This window comes from Pelodiscus sinensis, chromosome 16 (genome assembly GCF_052426305.1).
Source record: "Pelodiscus sinensis isolate ZL-2025 chromosome 16, ASM5242630v1, whole genome shotgun sequence".
In the NCBI taxonomy this organism is placed as follows: Eukaryota; Metazoa; Chordata; order Testudines; family Trionychidae; genus Pelodiscus; species Pelodiscus sinensis.
Window position 1 is genome coordinate 8235230 of NC_143067.1, and position 26892 is coordinate 8262121.

Below are 26892 nucleotides of genomic sequence, written 5' to 3' on the forward strand. Positions count from 1 at the left end.
TGGTTAGGGCCTTTGATACTTCTTGGAAAGACTGACTGAAGTCGTCTTGTCCTCTGGTGTGATGGGGGTAGAGTCAGCTGTTGCACAATTAGTAGAGACAGTGAAGAAGATGGAAGGATTCAGGCCTCTGAATGCTTGACTGACAGTTTCTCGCTAGGAATACTATAGTAGAAAGACAGCCTGAGTATGTCAAAAAATCATGCTTTTGTTTGTGTGTTGATATAGTTTATTTAACTCTCTAGATGAGCTGGATCTTGATTGTCTGAGACTTCACCTTCTCTTGTATTTTATATTAAAAGTTGAACTTAACTGATGTACCTTTGCTGTCTGGCCATAGATCCAAATGGCCAAGGGTTACTGGCATTTTTGGTGAATGGCCTTTAACTCTGGAATTTACTTTTCCGGTAGTGCTCAGAATTAAACTTTGCAGGCTGTACAAAGTTCCCCTGCCTTATTTCAGCCTTTGTCTGAAGGCAAGGATGGAATATATTATCTGTATTTTGGTTTGGTAGATGGATGTAGGATTGTAGGTGCAGCCATAGATACTGTTGTGTCTGCGTTTCTAAAAACGGAAAATCAAGCTGTTTATAAATAAGATTGGAGAGTTGAGGATGATGCTAGGAACCCATGTGATGATCCATCCTCTAGAAGGGTGGAGGTGCTAAGAGTGAGAAATAACTTAAGTGGGCATCATGGAAACGGCACAACTAAGGTTGTGTCTCTGCCATCAGTGCTGCTGACTGTCAAACAGGGAAAAGTAGCAGTGCTTCTTGACACTGCACGTGCTGATGTGCTAAGAAACTGATCTGTTTGTAAAGTAGGGATATAAGCAACTCATCGACTAGTCGACAATCTGACAAGCAAAGGCTTATCGGAGAGTCAACACGCTAGTCGACTAATTGCTTCCCCCCCTTGCTGCCTCTATCACAAAGAGGCAACAAGGGGGAGGAAGAAGAAGGTGTGCTGGAGGGAACCAGCTTAAAAACCAGTTCCCCCCAGCTCCAGCTCCTTGGGCAGGGGCACAGCAGCGTCCAACTTTGAATTGTCCAAGTGTCTCCGCTAGAGTTCTTGTGCATTTCAAAGTTGGGACGCAGCATGGAGCCCTGGGCCAACAGGGAGTCCTGCTGACCCAGGCTCCACGTGGGCTCTTTCGCTTTGAAATGTACAAAAGCCCCAGCGGGGGCTCTTGGACATTTGAAAGCAGAAGCGCCACATGTAGCCTGGGGTCAGCCGGGAATGCGGAAATGCCCACGTCAAGCCCGGGGTCAGCGGGACTCCCTGCTGGCCCTGGGCTCCACGCCGCATTCCAACTTTGAAATGCACAAGAGTCCCCGCTGGGGCTCTTGTATATTTCAAAGGTGGAAAGTGGAAGTGCTTATTGACTAATCGAATAGTCGATGGGAATCCCATCGACTATTCAATTAGTTAATTCATTGAAATTTAACATCCCTATTGTAAAGTTATCATATCCTTAAAATAGATCTGAGAATGTTCCTAAAAAGTCTATCCACAGAAATATGAAAATAGGACACATTTTTTAGTCCCAAATTAGTATATTCTCATGGATCTGTAACACAGAGGCAGCTTCACTTTCAGCATTTTAGCAGTTGAATTTGACTTTTTTTAAAGTAGTGAAAATACTTGATTTTCATGGTAGGATGTGCAAATTGTGGACCATGGTCAAGGCGAACTCTTTATATATTAACCTATTGAGATTGATAGGGTCAAATTTTCTGAGGTCCTGAGGATATGTAATTGCCATTGAAGTTGTGAGTTGCATTTGCTTGTCACCTCTGAAAATCAGGGCCATGTTGTAACCTAGAAAACCAGACATCATTGTTAGTTGTAACTGTAAAAAATTGATGGTATTTTTAGACTCTTTTGTCTTTCTGGCTACTCCCAACTCTTAGGTTACCATCAGTCATTTCCTTCTTGTCAAACAGAATAGGACAGAACTCATACTTCAGTAGTGCTAGAAATTGACTAGAGTGAGTGCTATCTTTAATTTACCCAGCCAGTCTTGAGAAGGTCACTGAAATGTTAATTGTCGGCACTTTAAGTGTGTGTTCAGGTATAGGTTGATTTGTTCTTATTAAACACCTCTCTTTTACCCTTAACCTGGATTTGCTGCTGGTTCCCTTGCCATGTTCTTCCTCAGTATCTCTGAGATTCTGCTACCATCCTGTGTGCTGCTTTTAAGTGAAGACAGCACTGATTTTTCCACTTCTCATCATCCTCTCCTCTCTCTGTAGGGCATTATTGCTGAGGAGAACAAGAATCAGCAGCCCCAGGGTGAAGAGGATCCAGGCAAATTTAAGGAGGCTGAACTCAAGATGCGAAAACAGTTTGGGATGCCAGAGGTGGAGAAGCTAGTCAATTACTATTCTTGCAGCTACTGGAAAGGGCGTGTTCCCAGGCAGGGCTGGCTGTATCTGACTGTCAATCACCTCTGTTTCTACTCCTTTCTGCTGGGCAAAGAAGGTAAGTTGTCAGCTTGCTAGGTGCTCTTGTCTGCCACTTCCCCCTTAATAATTGGTGTGGTGTGGTTTTGGGTGTTTTAATTTTTTTTCTCCCATAGAAATCTTCCTTTAGCCCCAGCATGCAGCCTTTAGGGTCCACTTATACTTGTCATAGAATCATAGAATCATAGAATAATAGGACTGGAAGGGACCTCAAGAGGTCATCGAGTCCAGCCCCCCGCCCTCAAGGCAGGACCAAGCTCCACCTACACCATCCCTGACAGATGTCTATGGAGATCTAACTTGTCATCTAACTTGTTCATGACTTTACTTTTGTGAATTCTACCCATAATCTAGAAGCCTATGGCTATGTCTGCCCTGCAGTGCAGAATGCGGTGATGCTGCACTTTAACTCCCCCATGTAGATGCCGTGGGTGCAAACTAAAAGGTTCCTAGTTTGCACTAATGTAGCCCTGTTTAGGGTTCTTTGTACTTTTCAGATTTTAATGGCTTTTTCCAGGAGTTACTCTGTTGCCATAGTTATCTATCAAGTATATAAAAATGTGAGAAGTTATTATTCGGAGTGTGCACTCATGTGACGATATTCAGATGGGATCCAGTATTGTTTCATAGACCAGTTATTCGCAGAAGATGCTTCCTTTGTGATGAAGCATTTAGGGAAACACATATTAAAGTTTGAAGGGAAAAACTTGCCCGAGAATGGGGGAAGTAATAAGTCTTGATTGATATCTTTCTTGCTAATTTGACTTCTCTTCTGCTGGATGTGTGTGTTTTGCATCACATGGTAATCAATGAGTTTACTGTGGTTGCTTCCATAGTGACCCTTGTAGTCCAGTGGGTGGACGTGACACAGCTGGAAAAAAATGCCACACTGCTGTTCCCTGAGTGCATTAAAGTGAGTACCAGGGACAGCGAGCTTTACTTCTCCATGTTCCTCAACATCAATGAGACCTTCAAGCTGATGGAACAGCTGGCTAATATTGCCATGAGGCAGCTATTGGACAACGAGGGCTTCCTGGAGGACAAGTCCCTTCCCAAGCCCAGCAAGCCTCTAAAGAACATTTCTGCACTCAAAAGGTGCGTTTCTCTTCCAGCAGTGGGAGTGGGGAAAGAAGGAGGAGGAGCTGGAGAGTCAGAGGGAACTTGCATTATTTGGTAATATTGATATTCGTTAGCACCCAGAGGCCCAAATCTAAATCAAGGTTCAGTTACAGGTTGGATCTCCCTGATCCAGCTCTGTCATGATCTGACTGGTCCTGAACAAAGGAGTTTGACAGACCAGGAGAAGTCAAAGCCGGCCCCCTTGCCACCAGCCTAGCAGGGCTCCCGCCCTTGGCAAGACTGCTGGTCCTACTGCCACCACCCTGGCAGGGTTACCAGCCCCGCTTCTGCCAGCCCAGCCCTGGCAGGGCTCTCAGACACTGGCCCCCTTGCCACCGGCCAGGCTGGGGTCACAGCCACTGGCACTCTTGCTGCTGGCTGCCATGGCTCTCTGGTCCAGGAACACCCTGCTAGATCAGAGTGTCCCAGTTTAGAGAGGTGCTTAATTATCTCTGAGTAATTCTCTCCCTCCACCCCCATACATACATTCATTTTTGTCATAGTTGAGTATAATTCATCTTTTTTTTTTTTTTTTTTTACAATTTCAGTTTGTTCCCCTGTGCTTGAAGGCACAGACTGGACTTTCAGCAATCTCTATCTGAAATTAATTACCTAAGTAGAATTTACTTCTGTTGGAGATGCCTTCTGCTTTCGTGCAGTTTGGGGAGGGGAAGGCATGTGGCCATTTGAAAGCATGCTTTCAGGATCTTATATTTTACCCCAATACTCTGTTCTGATAGCCTTTTATTTAAAGTTGAAGGTCTTTTAAAAATCATAATACCCTTATAACATTTTAAAATTTCAAAATATTGTACAGATTTTAATAGTATCATTGTTTTGGGATGGAAGATGGTACAGCCATTGAAATTCATGACCCTTCTGTCCAGAGTTTCAACATGTTTTCCGTCAAAGTACTCTTCTACAAGATTAAGGAGAAACCTTGTTCTATCTTTTAAATACTTATCCTGCAGCGAATGCGTGGGTGTTGTGGTATATCTCAGTTTGGGAAGTGAACAGTGATTGAGAAGACCAGACACAATCCTGCAAGCTGATTCTGAAAAGAATCTTTGGTTGAGGTGTTTCCTTCTTAGGATTTTGAAGATGCAGGTTAGGCCATTCATGCCTCTCGGGGTTAGGGTGTTACCCTTCTCTCTTTTTTACTTCAGAGATCTGGATGCTCGAGCCAAAAATGATTGGTACCGTGCCACCTTCCGGCTGCCCAAGGATGAACGCCTGGATGGACATACAGACTGCACCTTGTGGACTCCGTTTAACAAGATGCACATCCCTGGCCAGATGTTTGTTTCCAACAATTACATCTGTTTTGCCAGCAAGGCAGAGGAGGCCTGTCATCTCATCATTCCACTCAGGGAGGTGGGAACCTATTGGATTTAAAAGCTGTCTATTCATAAGGGCCACATGCTTTTGGTCTCTAGCTTTTGGGTGTGTCTGATGCTTACAGGTTGTGAATGCTGACTCTTGACCACAGGTTAATTGGGTTAAGGACATAAGAACGGTCAGACCAGTGCCCCATCTAGCCCCTTATCCTGTCTTCTGATAGTGGCCAATACTAGGTGCTTCCGAGGAAAAGAACAGAACAGGTAATCATCACTGTCACCCATTCTCAGCTTTTGGCAGACAAAGGCTAGGTTCACTACAGAGAGAGTTTTCCATCCCTGCTCATCCTGGCGTATAGCTATTAATGAACCTAACCTCCATGAACTTACCTAGATGTTTTTAAATGCTGTTCTAGTCCTGGCCTTCACAAAATCCTCTGGCAAAGAGTTCTACAGGTTGACAATATGTTGTGTGATTAAATATTTCCTTTTGTTTGTGTTGAAATTCATAGGCAGTAGATTTATTTGGTGACCTCCTAGTTCTTGTGTTATGAAAAGGATTAAATGAGACTTCGTTATTTACTTTCTCCACACCAATCATGATTTTATAGTCTTCTGCCATATGCTCCTCTTAGTTGCCTCTCTTCCAAGCTGAAAAGTCCCTGTCTCATTAATCTCTCATACGGAAGCTGTTCCATGACCCTAATCATTTCTGTTACCCTTTTCTGTACTGTTTCCAATTCCATCTTTTTGGGGATGGGGTGAATAGATCTGCACACAGTACTGAAAATATGGGTATACCAGGGCTTTATATAGAGATTATATGTTTTTTTACCTTATTGTTTATCCCTTCCCTCGTGATTCCCAACTGTTTCGCAAGAAATGGAAGTTTATTAAGGTATTGGGGGATTATTTCATAATAGGCAATAATTCTGAGGAAAGACTGAGATCAGACCCTATCGAAAGAAATCTGTCTCCAAACTCTCAATAACAGGGAAGGAAGCAAAGGTGGAGAACGCACGCAAAGCATTTTTTCAGTAGCCATAAGATTGCTTACTAGCAAGTTTGTTTCTTACCCAATTCTGGAAGTATCCAGAGAAAAGTCAAAACTTTCAATGTTTAACAAACTCTGTTCAAAGGACATTGGGTTTTTTGTTTAGTGTGTTTTTTACATTTTAGAGTTTGTTTTTCCTTTCTTGTTTGTCAAAGACAGACCACTTAGCAGCTTGAAAGTAGCATTTTCCCTCTTTGCTGACTTATCCATTCCCATCAATTAAGCTGAAATGCATCTTGCTTGTGTGCATCATTAATGAAATCTGCACAGCTCCTTCAGTAGGGGGAACAACAACAACACAAAATAATTTTTTGTTGCTCTTATAAAAATGAGCTTGCGGAGCGTCTTGCACTGTTCTGTAGTAGTGGAGACAAAACTAATGTTAGACTATCAGACACAGCTGTTTGTGCATAGTGCAGGTGAACACACTTTTCTATCTTGGCATTTTCTCTCCTAGAAAAGTAGCATTTTTAAACAATCTCTGGTATTTTCTTATTTTGTTTACAAAATTGAATGCATAAACAAGAAAAAGGGCAAAATCTTAGCATATGTTTTTTTCCTTTTCTTTTAAAAGGGAATGCTGCATCTTAATGAGGGCAATGAAAGTTCTGTCTTTTAGCAGAGGAAACGGAGGCGAGCCCTCTGATCTTTTCTGTGTAAACCAGAGTACATGGCAGGCATGAGGAAGCAGATGTTAAAAAGAAAAGTAAACTCCTCTTTGGGTATTTCGTTGGTTTACTCCCCCTTCTTTCCACATAAGTTATCTCTATCATTCCTGAAAAAACACATCAATTACTGCAGAGCCTGGTGTCTGATAGATAAATGACTTGATGACAGAGTTGATGTGTTGGCAAAAATGAATACCCAGAGGACAATCCAGGTTATACATGTTTTATAGCAAGTTAAATTTGGACCTGCATCTCAGAATCCCTTTTAATGATCAAATGGAAATGATGGAGGCCTGCTGTATCCAAATTGCCTGCGACTATCTTTTCCAGGTGGCAATTGTTGAGAAAGCAGACAGTTCCAGTGTCTTGCCTCGCCCTCTCTCCATCAGCACCAAAAATAAAATGACCTTCCTCTTTGCCAACTTGAAGGACCGAGATTTCCTGGTACAGAGAATCTCTGACTTCTTGCAGAAAACGCCATTAAAGAAATCAGGTGACAGTGGCAGAAAGTGGAAGGAGAACTTCAGTGTCACTGGATGTGAGGTATTGGGGCAGGGGGTTTCCACCTTTCCAAAAAACGTTTGTTGCATTATTTGCTCCAGCAAATGGCATCATCTTCTCAGACTCACGTCTCTTAAAGCTAGAGTCTGACTAAGCTCAGATATTTCAGGTCTTTATAATGAGGAACAGTAGGAATAAGACCCATTTAAATCAATTTCTAATTTGCATCACCATTCTCTGCAGATTAGGGAAGTTACCCATTTCATTGGTTAGAGCTGTATTATTGTAGTATGTATTAAGTTGTATTATGATTTCTGAAGATAAAGCTAGTTCCTCTTTGAGCCTGAGCATCACAGAGAATATGGTATTTATGCTGGAGGAGTGGCAAGGGGGACAGGAAGTAGACAGCCTCTATTGCCTTGAAGAGAGAAAAGGGCTGAAGTATAAAACTAGATTCTCTGGTCCATTGTGCCCCTTCTGCAAAGTCAGTCAGTGTAAAGGGGGCAGAAACCTCTTCCTAAATCCCCTGCTGGGAATTCCGTTCACATGGGACAATCTCCAAAGAGTGTAAAGCTTCTCTTTCCGCAATCCCTGATGTGGGGGGATGAGTCAGTGTGACAAGGGGAAAGTGGCTAGAGCTAAATAGGTTCTGGCAATCCCCAACTGTCATAGTTTGGAGAAGCCTCAAGTGGCCCGTATTTATTACAGTCGGTGAGATCTGGACACTAGGGATATTAGACTAGTCGACTATCTGATAAGCAAGTGTTTATCGGATAGTCAGTTGACTAGTAAATTCCCTCCCTCCCTTCTCCCCCCTTGCTGCCTCTATCAGAGGCAGCAAGGGGGGGGAAGAAGAGGTACTTGAAAGCGGCAGTGGCACACAGCTGAGCCCGGGATCAGCTGTGCGGCGCTGCCAAGGTGGTGTTCAAAGGGGCAGCGCACGTGGAGTCCAGGGTCAGCTGGGGACTCCCCAGCTGATAACGGGCTCCATGCAGCATATCCCCAGAACCCAGCATCAGCTAGGGACTCCTCAGCCCCTCCCTTTGCATATTTTGGAAAGCTGTCCTTTTCCCAGGGTTTCCAATTTTCCTGGTGCACCCAACCCTGACCTTGCTTTAAGTTAGGAGAAGAGGAAGCTGCCTAACAAATTTGGTGGCCCTAGCTCTTACCATTTAGGAGTTCTTGAACAAACGGATTCGCAGACAGATGCACTATATAAAGCTAAGTAACAGAAAGCTCTGAAACAGATAATGAGATGCAGACGTTTTTACATATAGGTTAGTGGCCATGAGTGGCTTTGCTATCTGACTGTTAGCCTGTTTACTAATCTTTGTTGGCAGGTCTCCATATCTCAGCTGGCACCTTTGTTAATCTTGATAGAAAGGGGAAATCAGAATGGGTGTGGAGACAGGGCTCCCTTTTACTCTGGGCAGCAATCCCTGCAAGGGCTGGTTTGAGGTGCCTTGATTTTACAGTATAGAGAAATCAGCGTGTTTTGTGGAGAGGGGTCTTCATTGTAGTATTTGGACCACAAAATGTGCTTTCAAAGTAAACTGTAGACTCTTACTGTGCTTTTTCTCAGACGATGTGTTTTTGTTCAGGAATTTCCAGAGCTGTCTTCCAGCAGTCCACCTGCAGTCAGCCCAACCTCTGCTCTCAACAAACAATTGGCCAGCTTCTGTACAGGCGAGGTGCCAACAGCCTCCCAGGGGCTACTCAAACTCTTCAGGAAAAACTCCGAGGAGCTCTTGGGACCCAAAGGGGTATACAAGCTACTTGCATGTAATGTTAAACAATTAATTGCAATGAGTCTGGTGTTAAAATGAAGTGCTAACTAAAACAGGCAGGCACTGTGAAAGCTTCCTTGTTCTTCATTCCACACTCCACACACCAATGCCTCATCAGGACCTCTTACTGCTGACCTGTGTCACCAACTGCAATTCTATTGTTACGCTCCATTACAGCTGTGAAAATGCATCTTAGCTGTAACCCAAGCACTAGCTTGATTTCCCACTACTTGAGCAAAGACTGACAATTGTGCTAAATTATTGTGCTTTTACAATATTATAAAATCCATTGAGTCACTTCTGCTATTGCTTCAGATTTTCAAGAGCTTTAGCTTGAATACAGGGACATGATAATTTCAACCATGTAGTAAGAGAATGCCCTGACTTGGTTACATTTGTGTTGTAGATGAGACATAAAATGTAGATTAAGACCATCAAACTCATTTCACTTGTGAGCTATTTAAAATCAGATATTTAAGATGAAGGGTGATGTGTCATCACCACAGTGCCATCCATCACTTCCTCCACTGATGTCTCTTTTTAGTCAAGTAAAAGCTGTGTCAGTGTCACATTTCAAACTACTTACTTGCACATTTTGGCTGTGAATACTTAGAAACTTGATACATAATTTATGAACAATTGATCATCTGTAGATAATGAATGTAGCACATCGTAAGGAAGAAGGAACAGTTTAAATGTGGCACTGTTTGTCAAGTACAAGCTTCAATATTCTGAAACCTCACATTCTACAGATGACCTTGATACAAATGTTTTAATCCATCAAATGGCTCTGTTTGTTTTTTTCCCCCTTAGGCGAAGGAGAAGATGAAGGAAGAGTCATGGAATATTCATTTTTTTGAGTATGGGCGAGGAATGTGTATGTATCGCACAGCCAAGACCCGTGAACTGGTACTAAAAGGGATCCCAGAGAATCTTCGTGGGGAGTTGTGGCTCTTGTTCTCAGGTAAAAGGTTCTACTGGACCCTCAAGACAATTCCCAGGTAATGGGTAGTCTATTTGTAGTTTAAGTATCAGGATCAAGGATAGGTCTAGATTGCAAGAATTAAATGTTCATATCTAAATAGATCACATTTATATCTCAAATAATCATTTATTTCCAGGTGTGCTCCATCTGAATGAAGCTTTAGACAGATGCAGTTTCTCACAAAATCTGAATGCAATAGGCCAGCAGGCGGTTTCTGAAGAGATTATGATCTGTTGCCTGCTAGGGCTAAGTGACAGTACAGTGACAGAATATTCTAAATGCCCTCTTCTCGCAGGTGCTACATAATTGACTTTGCTAGGATGCTGACATTCAGAAATTAGGGAATTATCTGATTTAACTGCAGATTTGTTTCTGAGCCTGAGGCTCTGCTTGTAGTCTGTTTCCTATCCCCTATCTGCCCCTTCACTGAAGCTTCTGGGACAAGTGAGTGAAGCAGTGCCTGTATCTGTTATTGTAGGGGCCTGGAATGAGATGGTGACCCTTCCAGGGTACTATGCAGAGCTGGTGGAAAAGTCAATGGGGAAATACAACCTTGCCACAGAGGAAATTGAGCGAGACCTGCACCGTTCCATGCCAGAGCACCCTGCCTTTCAGAATGAGTTGGGGATTGCTGCTCTTCGGAGGGTTCTGACAGCTTACGCATTCCGAAACCCCACAATCGGGTACTGTCAGGTAAGAGGGAGTATAAACTAGCTACCCCACGCATTGGGCATTACTGAGAGCCAAACCACCATTTTAAAGAGGTCTCATACTGGAATTTAGGATCTTTGATGCTGCTCTTATACTCTAGCAGTAAAGCAGGGGCTGCTTTGTGGTAAAATTCTAACCATCCTTTGGATATGATATTCAGTTTGTTCTGTTGCTCACTGCCATCAGAGATAGATGGACTATTTTATTAGAATATGGAGAGCCCCAGTGTCCTGGCTAACATTCCCTCAAAAGCACCTTCTAGTTTCTTAAGTAGTATATAAGAGTTAATTGAGATTATGAAGACAGCATGCATCAAACTTATTAATTTGCAAACCTCTATAGGTCTGCAGGATAGAGCAAGATGGGGGGAGGAGCAGCTGAACACATGCTGCCAGCACACTCTGGTAATCAGCTGAGTGAGCCAGATAGAAACACTGGGCATGCTGGATCTGGCCCACACGTATTTTGCCCGGCCCTGCTGTGAAAGATATTCAGAGTATGAAAGATACTATAGCAACTGAATTGTTTTATGTATCCTTTGGATATTTGCTCATGCTGCTCTATTAAAGCTGTCTTAGCATTTTCTGTATAAATACCATTTTCAAGGTTTTATTAACCCGGTTGATTATACTAATACTTTGCATCCATGGATCAAAGTACTTTACCAAGATGTGTGGAATTATCGCCATTTCATAGTTGGAAGAGCTGAAGCCTAGAGCGATAAACTGGAAACAGAACATAGATCTTCTGGCTCAAAGTCCCATACCTTATTCATAGGAGCATAGTATTTTAACCACATTTATCTCTTCTAAGTTGAATAGGGATAGTGTCATATTACATTCCTGAACATCCTCTGAGTAGTTTCTTCTCTCTGTACATGTTTGTGTCGCTCTACCTGTTCCCAGGCCATGAACATCGTGACATCGGTACTGTTGCTGTACTGCAATGAGGAAGAGGCTTTCTGGCTGCTAGTGGCTTTATGTGAGCGTATGCTGCCAGATTACTACAACACCAGGGTAGTGGGTGAGTGTGTAAAATTCATTATTTGGGCTGGCATTTCCTTCTATTATACCATCAGGAAGGAAGGACAGTTGTGTTTTATTATCAGGAAGGAAGGACAGTTGTGTTTTATTAACAGACTATTTAAACATGGTGCATTTGAGTGAGGGGGAGGCACTAGCAGATGAAAGCTTTGGCTTGATAAGTGATGCGTAAAGATTTTCCGGCAAATTCTAAATATCCAGTTATTCTCCTTGGAATAATTCAATTCTTAATTCTTCAGGACCTGACAGCTATTAATTGGAGGGAAGACAAAGAAAAGCATCAGAAATGGGAGGAGGCCGTAGGGCTAGACTTGTGCAGAAAGATTTAAAAGATCTAAATGTGTACGTGAGTAAGAGGTGGAGAGTGCCATAATAGTCTACTAAGTGTTTGAAGGGTGTATATACAAAGGAATGGTAGCAGGACTTCATTAGGTTGATACACAGAGTAGCAATGATGAGTTGAAATTTGAAAAAAAAGATGTCCTTGTTGTGAGAGAAGTTTTAGAATAGTCTCCCAAGGGAAGTTGTGGAAGCCCCATTGCTTGGAAGATCTAAATTTAGATTGAAGAAAGCACATCTATTATAGGCAATGGTCCTACACAGGTCTTTGCTTCTTATTTCTCTGCTTCTGTGACATTATTTTTAGAAAAATAATTCTTCCCCCATCACTATTAACAAACATGCGGACAAGGGGGAATCCAGCAGATATAGTATACTTAGATTTTTAGAAAGCCTTTGACAAGGGCCCTCACCAAAGGCTCTTGTGTAAATTACATGGCCATGGGATAAGAGGGAAGGTCCTTTCTTGGATTGAGAACTGGTTAAAAGACAGGAAACAAAGGGTAGGAATAAATGGTAAATTTTCAGATTGGAGAGGGGTAACTAGTGGTGTACCCCAAGGGTCAGTCCTGGGACCGATCCTTTTCAACTTATTCATAAATGATCTGGAGAAAGGGGTAAGCAGTGAGGTAGTAAAGTTTGCAGATGATACCAAACTGTTTAGGATAGTCAAGACAGAAGCAGACTGTGAGGGACTCCAAAAAGATCTCACCAAACTGAGTGATTGGGCAACAAAATGGCAAATGAAATTTAATGTGGATAAGTGTAAAGTAATGCACATCGGGAAAAATAACCCCAACTATACGTACAGTATGATGGGGGCTAATTTGGCTACGACAAATCAGGAAAGAGATCTTGGAGTTATTGTGGACAGTTCTCTGAAAACTTCCACACAGTGTGCAGCAGCGGTCAAAAAGGCAAATAGGATGCTAGGAATTATTAGGAAAGGGATAGAAAATAAGACCCAGAATATCTTACTGCCCCTATATAAAACTATGGTACGCCCACATCTTGAATACTGTGTACAGATGTGGTCTCCTCACCTCAAAAAAGAGATTTTGGCCTTGGAAAGGGTTCAGAAAAGGGCAACTAAAATGATTAGGGGTTTGGAACGGGTCCCATATGAGGAGAGGTTAAAGCGACTGGGACTTTTCAGTTTAGAAAAGAGGAGACTGAGGGGGGATATGATAGAGGTATATAAAATCATGAGTGGTGTGGAGAGGGCCGATAAAGAAAAGTTATTTATTAGTTCCCTAAATAGAAGAACTAGAAGACACCAAATGAAATTAATGGGGAGCAGGTTTAAAACTAATAAAAGAAAGTTCTTCTTCATACAGCGTGTAGTCAACCTGTGGAACTCCTTGCCAGAGGAGGCTGTAAAGGCTAGGACTATAATAGAGTTTAAAGAGAAGCTAGATAATTTCATGGAGGTTAGGTCCATAAAAGGCTATTAGCCAGGGGATAAAATGGTGTCGTTGGCCTCTGTTTGTCAGAGGCTGGAGAGGGATGGCAGGAGACAAATTGCTTGATCGTTGTCTTCGGTCCACCCTCTCTGGGGCACCTGGTGCTGGCCACTGTCGGTAGACAGGCTACTGGGCTAGATGGACCTTTGGTCTGACCCAGTACGGCTGTTCTTATGTTCACTCTTTTGTTTGATGGGATATACAGATCAAACAATGACTTGTTCACCTCAGGATCTGTGGTAACAGATCATATGATATTCCCGTAGGTATGTAGAACCCTTTGACTGTATTAAAGAGGGAATCAGGAAATAAATAAGACAAAAACTTATTTGATTTCACTTCTGTTGAAAACTTGCTGATTTGTGACTACAGTCAGTATTTATCCAATTAGTGTAGATTTACTTTGCTTTGTGATTGGTCCCATGTCACTTCTCCCTTGTCTTTTTAGGTGCATTAGTGGACCAAGGCATATTTGAGGAGCTTACACGAGACTACCTTCCACAGCTGTCAGAGAAGATGCAGGATTTGGGAGTGATTTCTACCATCTCTCTTTCCTGGTTCCTCACTCTCTTCCTCAGTGTCATGCCCTTTGAGAGTGCTGTGGTTATTGTTGACTGCTTCTTCTATGAAGGCATCAAGCTTATCTTGCAGGTGTCTCTGGCCATCCTGGATGCCAACATGGAGAAGCTGCTAAACTGCTGTGATGAAGGCGAAGCCATGACTGCCCTGGGCAGGTAGTCCTCATTACACTTCCATATCATTAAATAAATAGCTATGGTACTCCCATTCCACTCTGGCGTGACTTCTTTAGTATTTTTCATGCGCCTGCAATCTTCATTGCTTCGCATTTAGAACAATATTTACTAGATGTCATTGTGTCTCAGAGGGTCACAGCTGAGGATGCCAAATTCAAAATAGTGAGGAGTCCTGTGACACCAGCAGATTAGTCTCTAATATTAGATTATACCAAGCTAGTCATAAAAGTGAACTTCTGTCTCAGCTCACTGGTTATCTGGAAGTCAAAAATTCAGTCTCCTCGAGCATTCGAGCCTTTGTCTCACCACCTCCTAAACACTCTATAATAAGTGGTTAATGAAAACCAGTTTAATCAAATATAGGAGTCTTCTAATTCTAAGAGGTCAACCTTTTAGTCAGGCCAGTATATAACTCAGATATTTCAATCCAGTAATCACAGTTATACCAATCCTTTAGTAACTAAAAGTTTAATAATAAAAGAAAAAAAGAGTGTTAATAATGGTTAATTGATCATATACAAACAAATAATTGCAAAAGAATCCAAATGCATTCAATTGACTTTCTTTTACTGCATCCAAGAAAATAGGTTCTCATGTTAGAAAACTAAAGTCTGGAGAATTCCATCATGTTCCTTAGTGTCCTTTGGAACCTCAGTTCCTGGCACAGTGCATCCCTGATGTCTAGCCTCAGTTTGAAGTCTGAAGGGTTGCTGATCCCCAATCTAGAGAGAATTCTGATTTGCTGTCAGTAACAGCTCTTAAAAGGAGGAGCTCCTAAACTCTGGTGAGGCAAATCTTCATGTAATGCAGCAACTATAAAAAGGCGTCCTGTAGCGAAGTGGCATGTTGATCAATTCCAAACATGCCACCACCTGCACTTTGTTTTTTGAAACCTCATTAAAAACAGGTGGTCTAAAGAATGAAACTGATTGTACTAGAGTGAAAGAAACATCTATGGACCCAGGCAGGCTAGCTTGGAAGAAATGAATTCTCCCAGCCTATGAGACTGTCTGCCTAAAATTAGTGGGAATAATGTTTAAGATCTTACTTGCCTTTTTGTTAATTCTTGAGATTGTGTTAACCTAGAGCCCTGCCTTTGTTCCTGTTTGTCCCCACAGATACCTGGACAATGTAGTTAATCGACAGAGTATTTCCCCACCTATTCCACACCCACATGCCTTACTCACAAGTGGAGATGAGCCACCGCTTGAAATTGATATCTTTGAACTCATCAAAGCATCCTATGAGGTCAGAGGCAAGATTAATTTTTACGTCAGTGATCTTACTGTTTAAAGCTCAGTCCTGCGTTCCTTATGCAGAAAAGATAAATTGGCTTCACTAGGAATATGGCTTATGCAAGGAATGCAGGATTGGGCCACTAGTCTTCATGTTAAATATGAGGGGAGTTCAATCCTTTTGTTCTTCTTTTCAGATTCCATGACATCTCACCAACAATGCTAATTAATGTTAAAAACTGAAGCGCCTACTGAAGCTGATAGGTCAGAGACCTATCTCCCCCTCCATACTGTGGAGAAAAGCTTTAGGCTATTATTTTGCATACAGGGTTAGCCAATGCCAGGGAATTCTGGAGGTAACTTAACTACTGAATATTGAAAGAAATATTTTGAGGATAAACTTTTAGAGAATTGTGAGTAGTGTATCCTCACACAATTCATAGTGTAAGATTTGAGATGCACATGAATCCCTTCCTGAGGTGTCCGTGTTGTGATGATAGCTGGATGGCAGGGAGACTCCAAGCCTGAGAGTGGTGGCAGCAACAACCATGAATCCAAAAGACCATATTGCAGAAATAGCAGTAGCTCTCCCTGTGTCTCAACTACTGTATACTTTTGCAAACGTAGCTCTTCAGGGATGACAATGAGTATATTTGCATGGGAGGGAAATAGATTATTTTTATGCTTAAATTACTAGGACAGTCGTCAATGCACACTTGACACATTCTCTCCCTGAATGAAATGAGGGAAATTGGGAAAAGACTTAGTGTTTCTGGTGGATTTTTTTTTTCTGTGGTCTCTCTCTTCTCTGTCTTCTGTCATTCTCCTTTTCCTCTCCCTTCAGCTCACCCGTATGCTCTTCTTCTTATGCATCTTACGTTGCTTTCTAGTTTCATTTTCTAATAAACTCATGACTGTTTGTCTCCTCCTCGAGGAAAGCCTGTTGCTACCGTTGCACCCTCTTCCTTCAGAGCACTCCCTTTCTGACTGGTTGTTCCTTCTGGTTCCTTCCTTGTTAGTCACCTCATCCAAATAATTTTACATGTTTGATTAGTGCTGCTGAGAAAAAGCCCTGCTTCCTGACAGGTACATCACTCAGTTTGAGCTTGGATTCTTAATAACTGCTGGCACATCTCCTTACATGTTCTTATACGTCCCACCGCATTAACAAAAGAGTCTTAGCAGACCATCTCTATTGACAGAAGGCCATTTGCCCTTTCAGGTCACTTCTAAGGAGATTCCTGATTTGCTGAAGAGTATGTCTTTGAATATGAGACATTGTCTTGTTGGTAGATGTGGGTGACCTGATGTGCTTTTCTTCCTCACACTAGAAATTCAGCAACTTGAGGGCCGATGACATTGAGCAGATGCGCTTTAAGCAAAGATTGAAGGTGATCCAGTCTCTGGAGGACACAGCCAAGAGGAGCGTGGTAGGTAATGTCCTGAGTAAATGAGCTGGCATGTTAGTGCACCACATTTTGCTTTGTCTTCTGAAAATCTGCTCTCTTAGTATACCCAAGATGAGGTGATTAACTATCATGCCTTTAATGTGGAAAAAGTATCTGCTAGCTTGAGCAACTTCCATTTAGTTCTCATTGATCTAGTCCCGTGGTCACCAACCCATCGATCGCAATCAACTGGTTGATCGTGAGGGCTCGACCAGTCGATTGTGAGACGTTCGGGCCCCCCTCGATTTCCCTCCCCCCTCAAGAAGCCCCACCACCTACCTCCAGTAACAATGGAGGTAGTGCCGGCTTCCTGCAGGGTGGATGGAAGTCCTGAAGCTGTGTGGGTTAGTGACCGCTGACTCAAAATAGGTTCCCTGCCCTTCTCAGAAATAAAGACAATGAAGAAACTTTTTGTGTTTGACATAGTATTTTATTTAAAAATGAAGCCTGGCCAACAAACCCCCAATTGGGGCCAAGTCCCCATCTGGCCGCAGCATCATAAAACTCGTACGCATGCCAGACCAACCGACCCACGATCTGCGCCTATCAAACACTGGACCCCCCTGCCCTGAGCCCCTCACATATCCCAACCCAAGTTCCTGCACCCTTACATCCACAAGCCTGTGGCTTGCTTAGTACCCCTACACTCTCCAGCCTGGAGCCCCCTCCCCGAGCCAGCATCCCCTTCTCCACCACCTCCTGCATCCAGATTTCCTCCCAGAGCTTGCACTTCTCACCCCTTCCCACACCCAAATCCCTCATTCCCACCCCAGAGCCCACACATCCTGTCTCAACCCAGTGAGGGTATGGCTAGACTGCAGGAGTTTTTCCAGGATTCCAGAGATATCCCAGAAAAATTCTTCCGCACCCAAGGACATATTTGTTCTTCCGCTTTTTTAGTGGAAGAGCAAGCATACTCTTTCGGTAACCCCTGTATTCCTCGTTCCACGAGGAATAAGGGGACTTCCCAAAGAAGGGGTTTTTCTGACATTTGGTCCAGTCTAGACAGGCCAAATATTGGAAAAACCTCTTCCTACAGAAGAATCGAAAAAAAAGCAGCAGTGTAGAGTGTATAAGGGCTGGGGATAGCAAGTGATAGAGAGGAGGAGAATAGAGAGGGCGGGGCGTCAAGGAAGGGATGGGGTCTTGGGGGAAGGATGGGGCAGTAGATCTTGGCTTGTTCTGACATTTAAAAAGTGATCTTGGGTGTAAAAAGGTTGGAGACCACTGATCTAGTCTAACAAGTTGGGTTAAAGATCAGAGAAAAGAGTTGAAATGCCAAGACGTGACCCTGATAGAAGTTCATCGTAGATAAATCATTTCCCGCATGAACCACAACAGCCCTTGCAAACACTTTCCACTGGTTCGAGTTGCCTGTGTTTGTTACGCTTTATCTTGGTTCTTTGAGCATAACAGGAAGGCAGATACTGACATCCCTCTTGCCCAGAGTGTGGGCTATGATGTTGGGAATCCACAGGGGACTGGGGCAGAGGGGGAGCATCTGTATCTGATTGCTGCTTTATTCTTTTATTTGTGCCAGTTGTGAAACCTATTCCCTTTGCCCCTCTCACTGTAGATGTGGAAAGCCACAGTGTGAAACAAAGGCAAACGGGTGACACTTGTTCCCACTTCCAATTACAATGCACTGACAGCACGGAACACAGTTAATACTTTGAGTAGTTTTTTTTACTGCGTTTACCCTCCTTGTTCAAGCAGGGTACAGCTGTTTTTTGCATCAATAGTTGCTGGCATCTTCCTGTCAGAGCAACTCAGAGGTGTGAGGCTGTTTTTCTTCAGTTCAAAATCACTACACAATCCCTCCTCCCCTATACCTTAGTCAAGTCCAGGTCTGGGCAAAATACCCTCCACAGGCTGCATTCGGCCCGTGGACGCAGCCAGGAGCCTCAGGCAGACTTGCCTCACATTGCTGAGAAAAGCAGCCATTGTGAACTTGCAGGGCTCTGTTTGAACAGTTGTGAGCCTGGGGGAGGTTTCCGGCTAATGGGAGCTGCCTGTAATCAACAGGCAGCTTGCAAAGCACCCTACGACTCCTCCTCCTCAGGCTCGTAAATGTTCAGAAACTTCTTGGCCCCTGTAGCCAGTGTGGGTGTGGGGCAGGTAGGGAGTCTGCTTGAGAAGGCTGCTGGCTTGGAGTCAAGCAAGTAAGTCTCCCAGCCAGAGTCTGCCTCTGGCATCCCAACCCTTTGCCCCCCTACCCCACATAACCCAAACCTTCTGCCCCCCTCTTGCCCCCATATCCCCTCCCAGATCCTGCACACCAATCCCCTTCCCAAGGTCACAGCCAGAATCTCCGCACTCCCTTCTGAACCCCTGCCCCAAATCACAACCCCCTCATGCCCTAGGTCACAGCCCAAACTCCTCTACCCCCTCCTGCACCCTAGTCCCCTTCCCCAGATCACAACTGCTTCCTTCACCCAAATTCCCTCCCAGACCCCACCCCCTCTTCTGCACCCCAATCCCTTACTGCAAGCTCCTTTCTGCATCCAACCTCCATTTCAGGCCGCACACCTCCTCCATTAATATCATGGAAGAGTGCAGCCCTTGACCACTTTCCAAATTCTTGGAGTGGCCCTCCCATCAAAAATTATTGCCCACCCCGGTCAAGTTCATTGGCCTTTTTCATATTGTTTCTTATAGCAAGTGAATTCATTGTCCAGTTTGACTAATGAGTAAATATTTATTCTGTTTCCCTCTCTTACTTAAGGTCCGAGCTATATCTGGTGATATTGGTTTTTCTATGGAAGAACTAGAAGAGCTTTATATGGTGTTCAAGGTAAACCCAGCATGGGGAAGAATATGCCCTAATCACTCTCCCTCAGATACACAGATAGCTATCCAAGATTGAGTGAATGGGGAAGTAATGGTGTGTTTTTGTCCGGAATCTGATCTATCAGAAGCAGAAGTGGAGCGCTCAGATACATAGTGCCACTGGGATTATCTCTAGTATGTCTGATTGTTTTTTTACAAAGTTGGAAAACTGGTCACAGTATTTAAATGTTATTCCTTCAGGATGAGATGGTAGCAGTGTTGAAAAGGAATGTTTAGTGGCTAGAATAGGGGACAGGAATTCAAAAGACCTTGGTTTTATTCCTAGCTCTGCCACTGCTCTATAATCTTGGGCAAGTCACTGAACCCCTCTGTGTCTCAGTTTGCCCATACATAGAAATGGGATGATAGCTCCCTATCTCACAAAGGCATTAAGACTCAATATCTGTGATGCCTTTTGAAATACTCAGTTGCAAGGTATGTGGACTTGCAAAGTCAGATAGTATGACTTGCTCAGAAAACTTTCTTGTTCTGTGACAAGGCTTGTGTAGCCAGATTTCTCTCTGCGTCTTTATCCAAATCTGATGATGCCTTTTGTTCTCCTTGAAATCAGTCTCTAGTTTGGTCAGAGCCTCTTCTTCATTTCTCATAGTTCAGCCATAATCACATGTGGACTTAGGCATAAAAAAGGGGAGGAGAAAAATAGATATATGGGCAACAGTTTCTTCTCTGGCTACATAGTCTTTGTCCATGCAGAATAACTGAGTTTTTAAGCACGAAGTTTTGCGTAACTATTAATAGTGTGTCCTACTAACCCTTTCCTCTCAAAAGGCAAGACACCTGATGAACTGTTACTGGGGGGGCAGCCGCACTGCAACCGCCCACCGAGATCAGAGCTTGCCCTACCTGGAGCAGTATCGCATTGACCTGGAGCAGTTCAGAGAGCTCTTTGCCAGTCTGACCCCCTGGTCCTGTGGCCTCCACACTCCTGTGCTGGCAGGGCGAATGTTCCGACTTCTAGATGAGAACAGGGACTCTCTCATTAACTTCAAGGAGTTTGTTACAGGGATGAGTAAGTGTCTTTCCTAGCATTGTTGTGGAATGTTTTAGCAAAGTTTTCCACTGTTCCGAGCACACAGCTACCGAGAGCCAGTAGCATTCATCCAGAATGGGAGGGAGGAGGATGTCATTTCAACAACCTTATGACTGAATGAGAAATGCCGTCTTGCTAAACAAGTTAGACTTTGCAGCAGCACATACTTCTTTCCGTACAGGGCCTGTAGCTGCAGAGCTTTACACTTCCCCTTGCTTGTATGGGAACTCTAGGGGTCTGTTTGGATCCTGTCAGCAACTCTTAACACTAAGGCAAGGGTGGGGAACCATTTTTGGGTTGGAGGCTGCTGACCCACAGAAAAAACAGTCGGGGGCCAGGAGCGGCGGGGAGGCAGCGTGTGGGCTTGAGTGCCACCGTGGGCTCCCCAGTGCTGGGGGAGGCCCTAAGCCTCGGGGGCCAGATCCAGGCAACCCAGGGACTGCATCCAGCCCCCAGGCCTTAGGTTCCCATTCCCGCACTAAGGGCCATTTATCACGTCCTTTCCCTCCACAGGTGGGATGTACCATGGCGACCTGACTGAGAAGCTTAAACTACTTTACAAATTACACCTGCCTCCGGGTGAGCGATCTCTTCCTCCTTCTCTCAGACACCAATCGCTGTCTGCTATTACACACTGCCTGAGGGGAATCCTCATGTGGTTTGCTAGATCCGTCAGTAAAGCTTTTTGTATTCTACCTGCTGAAGGCAGTCAGCGCATGGGCAGCAGTTGGAGCCCCCTTTTGCAGAGGCTAGTCCCTGGCTCTGCCCCTTCTGCACAAGAGGGCCATCACCCCTACAGGCAGAGCTCCAAAACCCCCTGCTCCTCCACCACAGCTGGAGCCGAGTGTCCCCCCCTCCCTTGTCCAGAGTTGTCCTTGGCCAGCTGAAGCCTGAGCCTCTCCCCCTAGCACCCTAAGCCTTTCCCCTAACTTAAGTTCCGTTTAAGCTGTACGGCCATGGAGCTGCCTGTTAAGCACCGTGCAGGTACTCAGAGCTGCAATGGGGAGAGATGCTTCTCCCCAGACCTACCACAACACCCCTTCCCTGGGGGCACCTCTCCCCTGGCACCGACCAATTCCAGCCTGGACCTGCCATGGTGGGGTGACAGGCGCTCTTCTCCCCAACCAATCCCAGCTTGTACTTGCTGCAGCCAGGAAGCATGTGCCCCTCTCCTGGTCCCAGCCAAGCCCAGACCTGCTGCATCTAGGGGAAGCACCTCTCTCCACCCCCCACCAGTCCACGTCCTACTGCAGGGAGCCCTCTCTAACCATGTAGCCCCAGGGAAGCTTGCATCCCAGCCCCTCATCCTCAGCCCCGCTTCAGAGACCTCACCCCCATCTGGAGCCCTCCCTTCCTTACACCCCAAACTTCTGCTCTTGTCATGAGCCCCTCATCCCTGAACAACACAGAGATCGCACCCCCGGCTAGAGTCCTCACCCTGCACCTAGTCCCTCTGCCCCAGCCCTGAGCCCCCTCATATACTCAGTATTCCTTGGCCCCACTCCTGCTACATGCATTTTTAAGCACAGCAATATGGAGGTGATGTAACCTCCATATCGGTGTACATAACAAAACTCATTCTGCACATAGGAGGGAAAACTTAGAGAAACACTGTCCCCCACCTGCCCAAAGATCCCCTAATGCCCCCTCCGCCTGCCCAGGTGAACCTCACACCAGCTTCCCCACGCTCTCCTCCACATACCCCACGTTCCCCACCGCGGGGAAAACCCTCTCGCCCTCCTCCAAAGAAGCTTTTCATATGCTCCATGCAGGTTCTGGGGCAGCTGAGGGGCAGTGTGTGCTATTCAGCTTCTTGGGTTCATAAGTAGTCTGGAGCCTAGGGAGACTGCTGATGAACCCAGAAAGCTGAAGAGCACATACTGCCCCAAAGCCACCCCAGAACCTGCACGGGGCATAAGAAAACAAAAACTTCCCCTAAAATCCTGCAACTGGGAGTCTAGCGGCAGTAGCAATGCCAAGGGAAGCAGAGCCTGCCTTGGCCTGTTATACCCACCACCCATGAATGAGTGAATGTCCTACCTCAGTGATTCTCAAATTGTTCTTTGAAGAATTTGCTGGTGATCTGCAAAAAGCTGGTAATGTAGCCACCCTCATTTCTAACTACTGAATTGCACTGAAGGATAGCTAAATATTTTTAAAAATGATACATATGTAAGTAAGTGCTGTCATTTCCACAGGGACATTATGTGACAGCAGATGAGGGGGTGGAAGTGGCTAAGTAATCTAATCATCTCTTGCTTTCTGTCTTTATCTGAATGTACAGCTCTGATCTCAGAAGAGGCGGAGTCTGCTTTGGAGGCCACAAGTTATTTCACAGAGAATACCCCAACAGAAGGTAAAGTTAACACCTGCTCTAACCCAACTAAAAGGGGTTTGAATGGTTACCCTCCAAAGCAGGGTTGATCAGTAGTAGTGTTTTAGGGTTGCTTCTCATTGTTGCATATGGGGAGAAGTCAGTTGATGAGCTGTGTTAATCTCTGCTTTTCTAGAGGGGAATGCAGCATGCTGTGAAACGCTCACAGAGACTACTGAGGAGGAACACTAATGATACCAACCCGTCTTTCCTGTTTCCAGGTTCAGGGTTCTCATGAGAGTCTCACTATCTCTTTTTTTCCTCTGTATGTGTGTGTCTGTGTCTGGCCCACTCTCTCTGTTTTTCCTTGGATTTACCCTGCCCTCAACCCCTCTCTCTGCTGCTCCAGTATCTCCTTTTGTCTCAGAGCTGGATTTCTTCTTGCACTGTGAGTCTCAAGGTTAGTCTCTAGGGTGTGTGCGCACACAGAGCTCTTTATTATTATGCTAAGATTATCTGCTGGCACTGAACCTCCATTTAAAACACCATGAAATTATCTTATTGCTGTTTTCCAGTGGCACTCCCTCTATACATGCAATGCTATACCTAGCACTTGGTTTGCCTCATGTATTTTAAATGCCTTTTAGAACCTGTTTAGTCTATCTACTGGGTTACGTCTCTAATTAGAATCAGTCACCTTTGGATATAACAAAGATTTTGACCTTGAGAAGAGGTTTGATCTATGATTCCTTCAGTGGAATTTGGCAATGGCTATTCCCAGACATTGAAAAATTGACTTGAATGTAAAGAAAACAATGGCCTCCATCACCAGGGCCTCCCAAAAGCTCGCAGTTAAAAGCAAAGAAGTCGTGTGCTATAGTCAATCAACTTTCTATATAACATGCTTTTTAAAATGTAGCTTACTACTATGACTGATCAAATAGCAGGATAAAAGGTTAAATGTATTAGTTGATACATTTCACTAATATGTATTGAATAAAATATTTGGCAAATAAGGTGTGGCCCTCTAAAGAGCCGGTTGAATAAGAGTGTCAAATAAATTACTCAGATAACAGTGATGATATTGAATAATATATTTGTCTAAAACGTTTCCATCATCTTTATGTTTTTAATTTCTCTTGCTTTTGTTGTATCTTCTTTCCTTTCTGGGGCTTGTTGCTATAATAGATCATAGGGCTTAGTTAATTTCCATGTCTGTTTTATCTCATTCTTCTCTCCCTTTCCTTTTCCCCTTCCCCTTTCCTATATTGTGCTTTTTTCTTACCTGTCTCTTTATTTCATATTTCTCTTTGCTCACTTATCCCATCAGTCTTTCCTTCTCCCTCTGTCCTTTCCTGTCCCTGTCATGCCTGTCCCGGGCCATGTATACGCTAACACTTTCCTTCAAACTTCTACCATTGCTACTGTCAAGTAGCTCAAGGACTTGAATACCAACCTCAGGGCAGACTGTAAAAGCAGGGCACAAGCCCCACGTTGGTTGTGTGTTTCACTAACCAATTATCAAGTGTGAACTCCTCAGGCACTATAACAGCCCTAACATGGACAGTCCGCTGGCATACTCTGCTCTATCTTGCCATAGGCACTGGAGAACCCCCCAGATAAAAATTAGGTGTTGAGCACTCATCGGCAGCCAGCCCTTCCCCTCACCGCCAGGCCTCCTGGCTGCCAGCAGCCCTGCTAATCAACTCCTCCCTCTCCCAGTACCTCCTGTCTGCCACGATAAGCTGTTCAGCAGCATGCAGGAGGTGTGGGGTGAGGACAGAGCAGGGACACAACATGCTCAAAGGAGAAGACAGAACTGGGCATGAAGGAATGAAGGCAGAGCAGGGGCAGGAAGAGGCCAGGGGGCTTGGAAGGAGGAGTGGGCGGAGCAGGGGCAGGAAAAGGCAGGTGACGGATGGTGGGGATAGGGCCTGGAAGAGGCCGGCACCTTGCCATCAAGGTAAGCTCACCTCTGTCATAGATGGTCCCTACTACAGCAATATTCAGGTTATTCCCAGCCCCAAACGACCAGTCACTTAGTCCAAGTCAATAGCACCTTAGATCTCACACCAAAGACAACACTTGTCGCCAGTCCTATAGTAAACTAAGGATTTATTAACTAGGAAAAGGAAACGAGTTATTTGCGAGGTTAAAGAAGGTAAATGTACACACACACACACACACACAAATGAGTGTCAAATGATAATTGAAGCATCTATAATGTGAAAGCACTGTGTGTCCCTTGGGGTAACCCAGGCCACACACCAGGGATCTTCTGCTTATGCTTACTAGTAGTTGCTCCTCCAAGATCAAGTGGCATTAAATAAATGGTTTCTCCTTGTTTAGGGCCTTTTATTTTCCCACCTTCTGCTTCAAGCTGCAAGTTCAGCTGTTGGGAGGAATTCAGTTGTGTGTGTCCTCTTCAGCTGGGGATGGGGAGAGCAATTGACAGTTTTTTTTGTCGCCTTATATTTCACACTGGTTTGTCTGGTGTTTATGGGCCTTCTTTTGTTGGACAGGAGATCACACCTCCTGTGGAAAGCTAATATTTCACACTTGGTAATGTTTCTCTCCTGACTGGTGATATACAGTTACAGAGCAAGCACGTGAATATTTCTTTCTGACATGGGACACAGATATAAGTGAGATTAATGCATGCATCAACTAGGGACGTGAATGACTAGTCGACTAGTTGCATCCCCACTCCTTGCTGCCTCTATCAGAAAGGCAGCAAAGGGGGGAAGTGGAGAGGGTGCTTCAAAGCAGCAGTGCCGCATGGAGCCTGTGGCCAGACTCCGGGCTCCACGCATCGCTGCCGCTTTCAAATGCCGCTTACAGCCGAGCATCAAGTTCCACATGGCATTTTATAGTAGCAGTGCCTGCATAGAGCCTGGGGTCAGCGGGGGAGTCCCCCGCTGACCCCGGGCTCAATGCAGCACTCCCACTTTGAAACGCCAAATGCAGCCTGGAGTCCCCAGCTGGCCCTGGGCTGCATGTGGCATTTCAAAGCAATGCCCGCTGAACTCCCCGCTGAACCCACGCTCCATGCAGCGCTGCCGCTTTGAAATGCCGCAGGGAGCACAGGGCCAGTGGGGGACTGCCAAGACCCCCAATGGCCCCATGCTCCCTGCAGTGCTTTCGCTTTTGAAGTGTAGCAACAGCCCTGGGGCTATTGTTACACTTCAAAGGCGAAAGCACCCTTATCGATCAATTGAATAGTCGATGCAAATTGCATCAACTGTTCAATTAGCCAAATAATCAAAATTTTACATCCCTAGCATCAACTCAACGAGCATTCTGTAAAGTCTAAACATATTTTTATAATTCTAATGCCTATTTTAACAACACTAGCAGGTAACTCAGATTGGTTCCAGTTATTTATTTGTCAGTGTTCAGTTGAAACCTAGGCCCTTGGCATGAAGTGGCACCTAGTCTGCCAGCATCATAGCTACTATCTGTTGAACTGCACCAGTGGAAAAAATTAAGAAAACTGCTATTTTAGAAAAGGCCATAAGGCTTGGAAATTTTAGTAGACATCTCACAGCCTGAGTTGTTGACTTTCCAAATATGAGTAACAGTCTTTGTATTGCTTGTACACTATGCAGTAAATAGGATATTCGCTGAATCACTTTTCCATATCAATGTTTGTTTAGAAGCAGCTACTCAGGAAGACAGAGAAGGGAGAAGTGGAGACTCTAAAGAAAAAGGTAACTGTTCCCTAATATGGACAAGTAGTAGCTCTTCCTCGTTGTGTCATTCATGCAGTGTCAAGCTATTTAATTCCCACC

General features: G+C 44.4%; 1 protein-coding gene across 3 annotated transcripts in view; it reads left to right on the forward strand.

The window, feature by feature from the left end:
- The window catches only part of TBC1D9B (TBC1 domain family member 9B), a 47303-nt gene that overhangs the window by 13949 nt on the left and 6462 nt on the right, over positions 1-26892 (forward strand). For 2 of the 3 annotated variants that reach the window (XM_075900525.2, XM_075900527.2), the window contains 17 exons: positions 2253-2481; positions 3299-3557; positions 4748-4955; positions 6971-7183; positions 8743-8904; positions 9742-9892; positions 10392-10606; positions 11530-11647; positions 13918-14203; positions 15343-15472; positions 16791-16889; positions 19633-19701; positions 20526-20766; positions 21301-21366; positions 23072-23143; positions 23511-23561; positions 26758-26811. In XM_075900525.2, coding sequence (XP_075756640.2) covers positions 2253-2481; positions 3299-3557; positions 4748-4955; positions 6971-7183; positions 8743-8904; positions 9742-9892; positions 10392-10606; positions 11530-11647; positions 13918-14203; positions 15343-15472; positions 16791-16889; positions 19633-19701; positions 20526-20766; positions 21301-21366; positions 23072-23143; positions 23511-23561; positions 26758-26811 — 2623 coding nt within the window. The remainder of the gene's footprint in view (positions 1-2252; positions 2482-3298; positions 3558-4747; positions 4956-6970; positions 7184-8742; positions 8905-9741; positions 9893-10391; positions 10607-11529; positions 11648-13917; positions 14204-15342; positions 15473-16790; positions 16890-19632; positions 19702-20525; positions 20767-21300; positions 21367-23071; positions 23144-23510; positions 23562-26757; positions 26812-26892) is intronic. The other variant, XM_075900526.2, reaches the window with a different exon arrangement.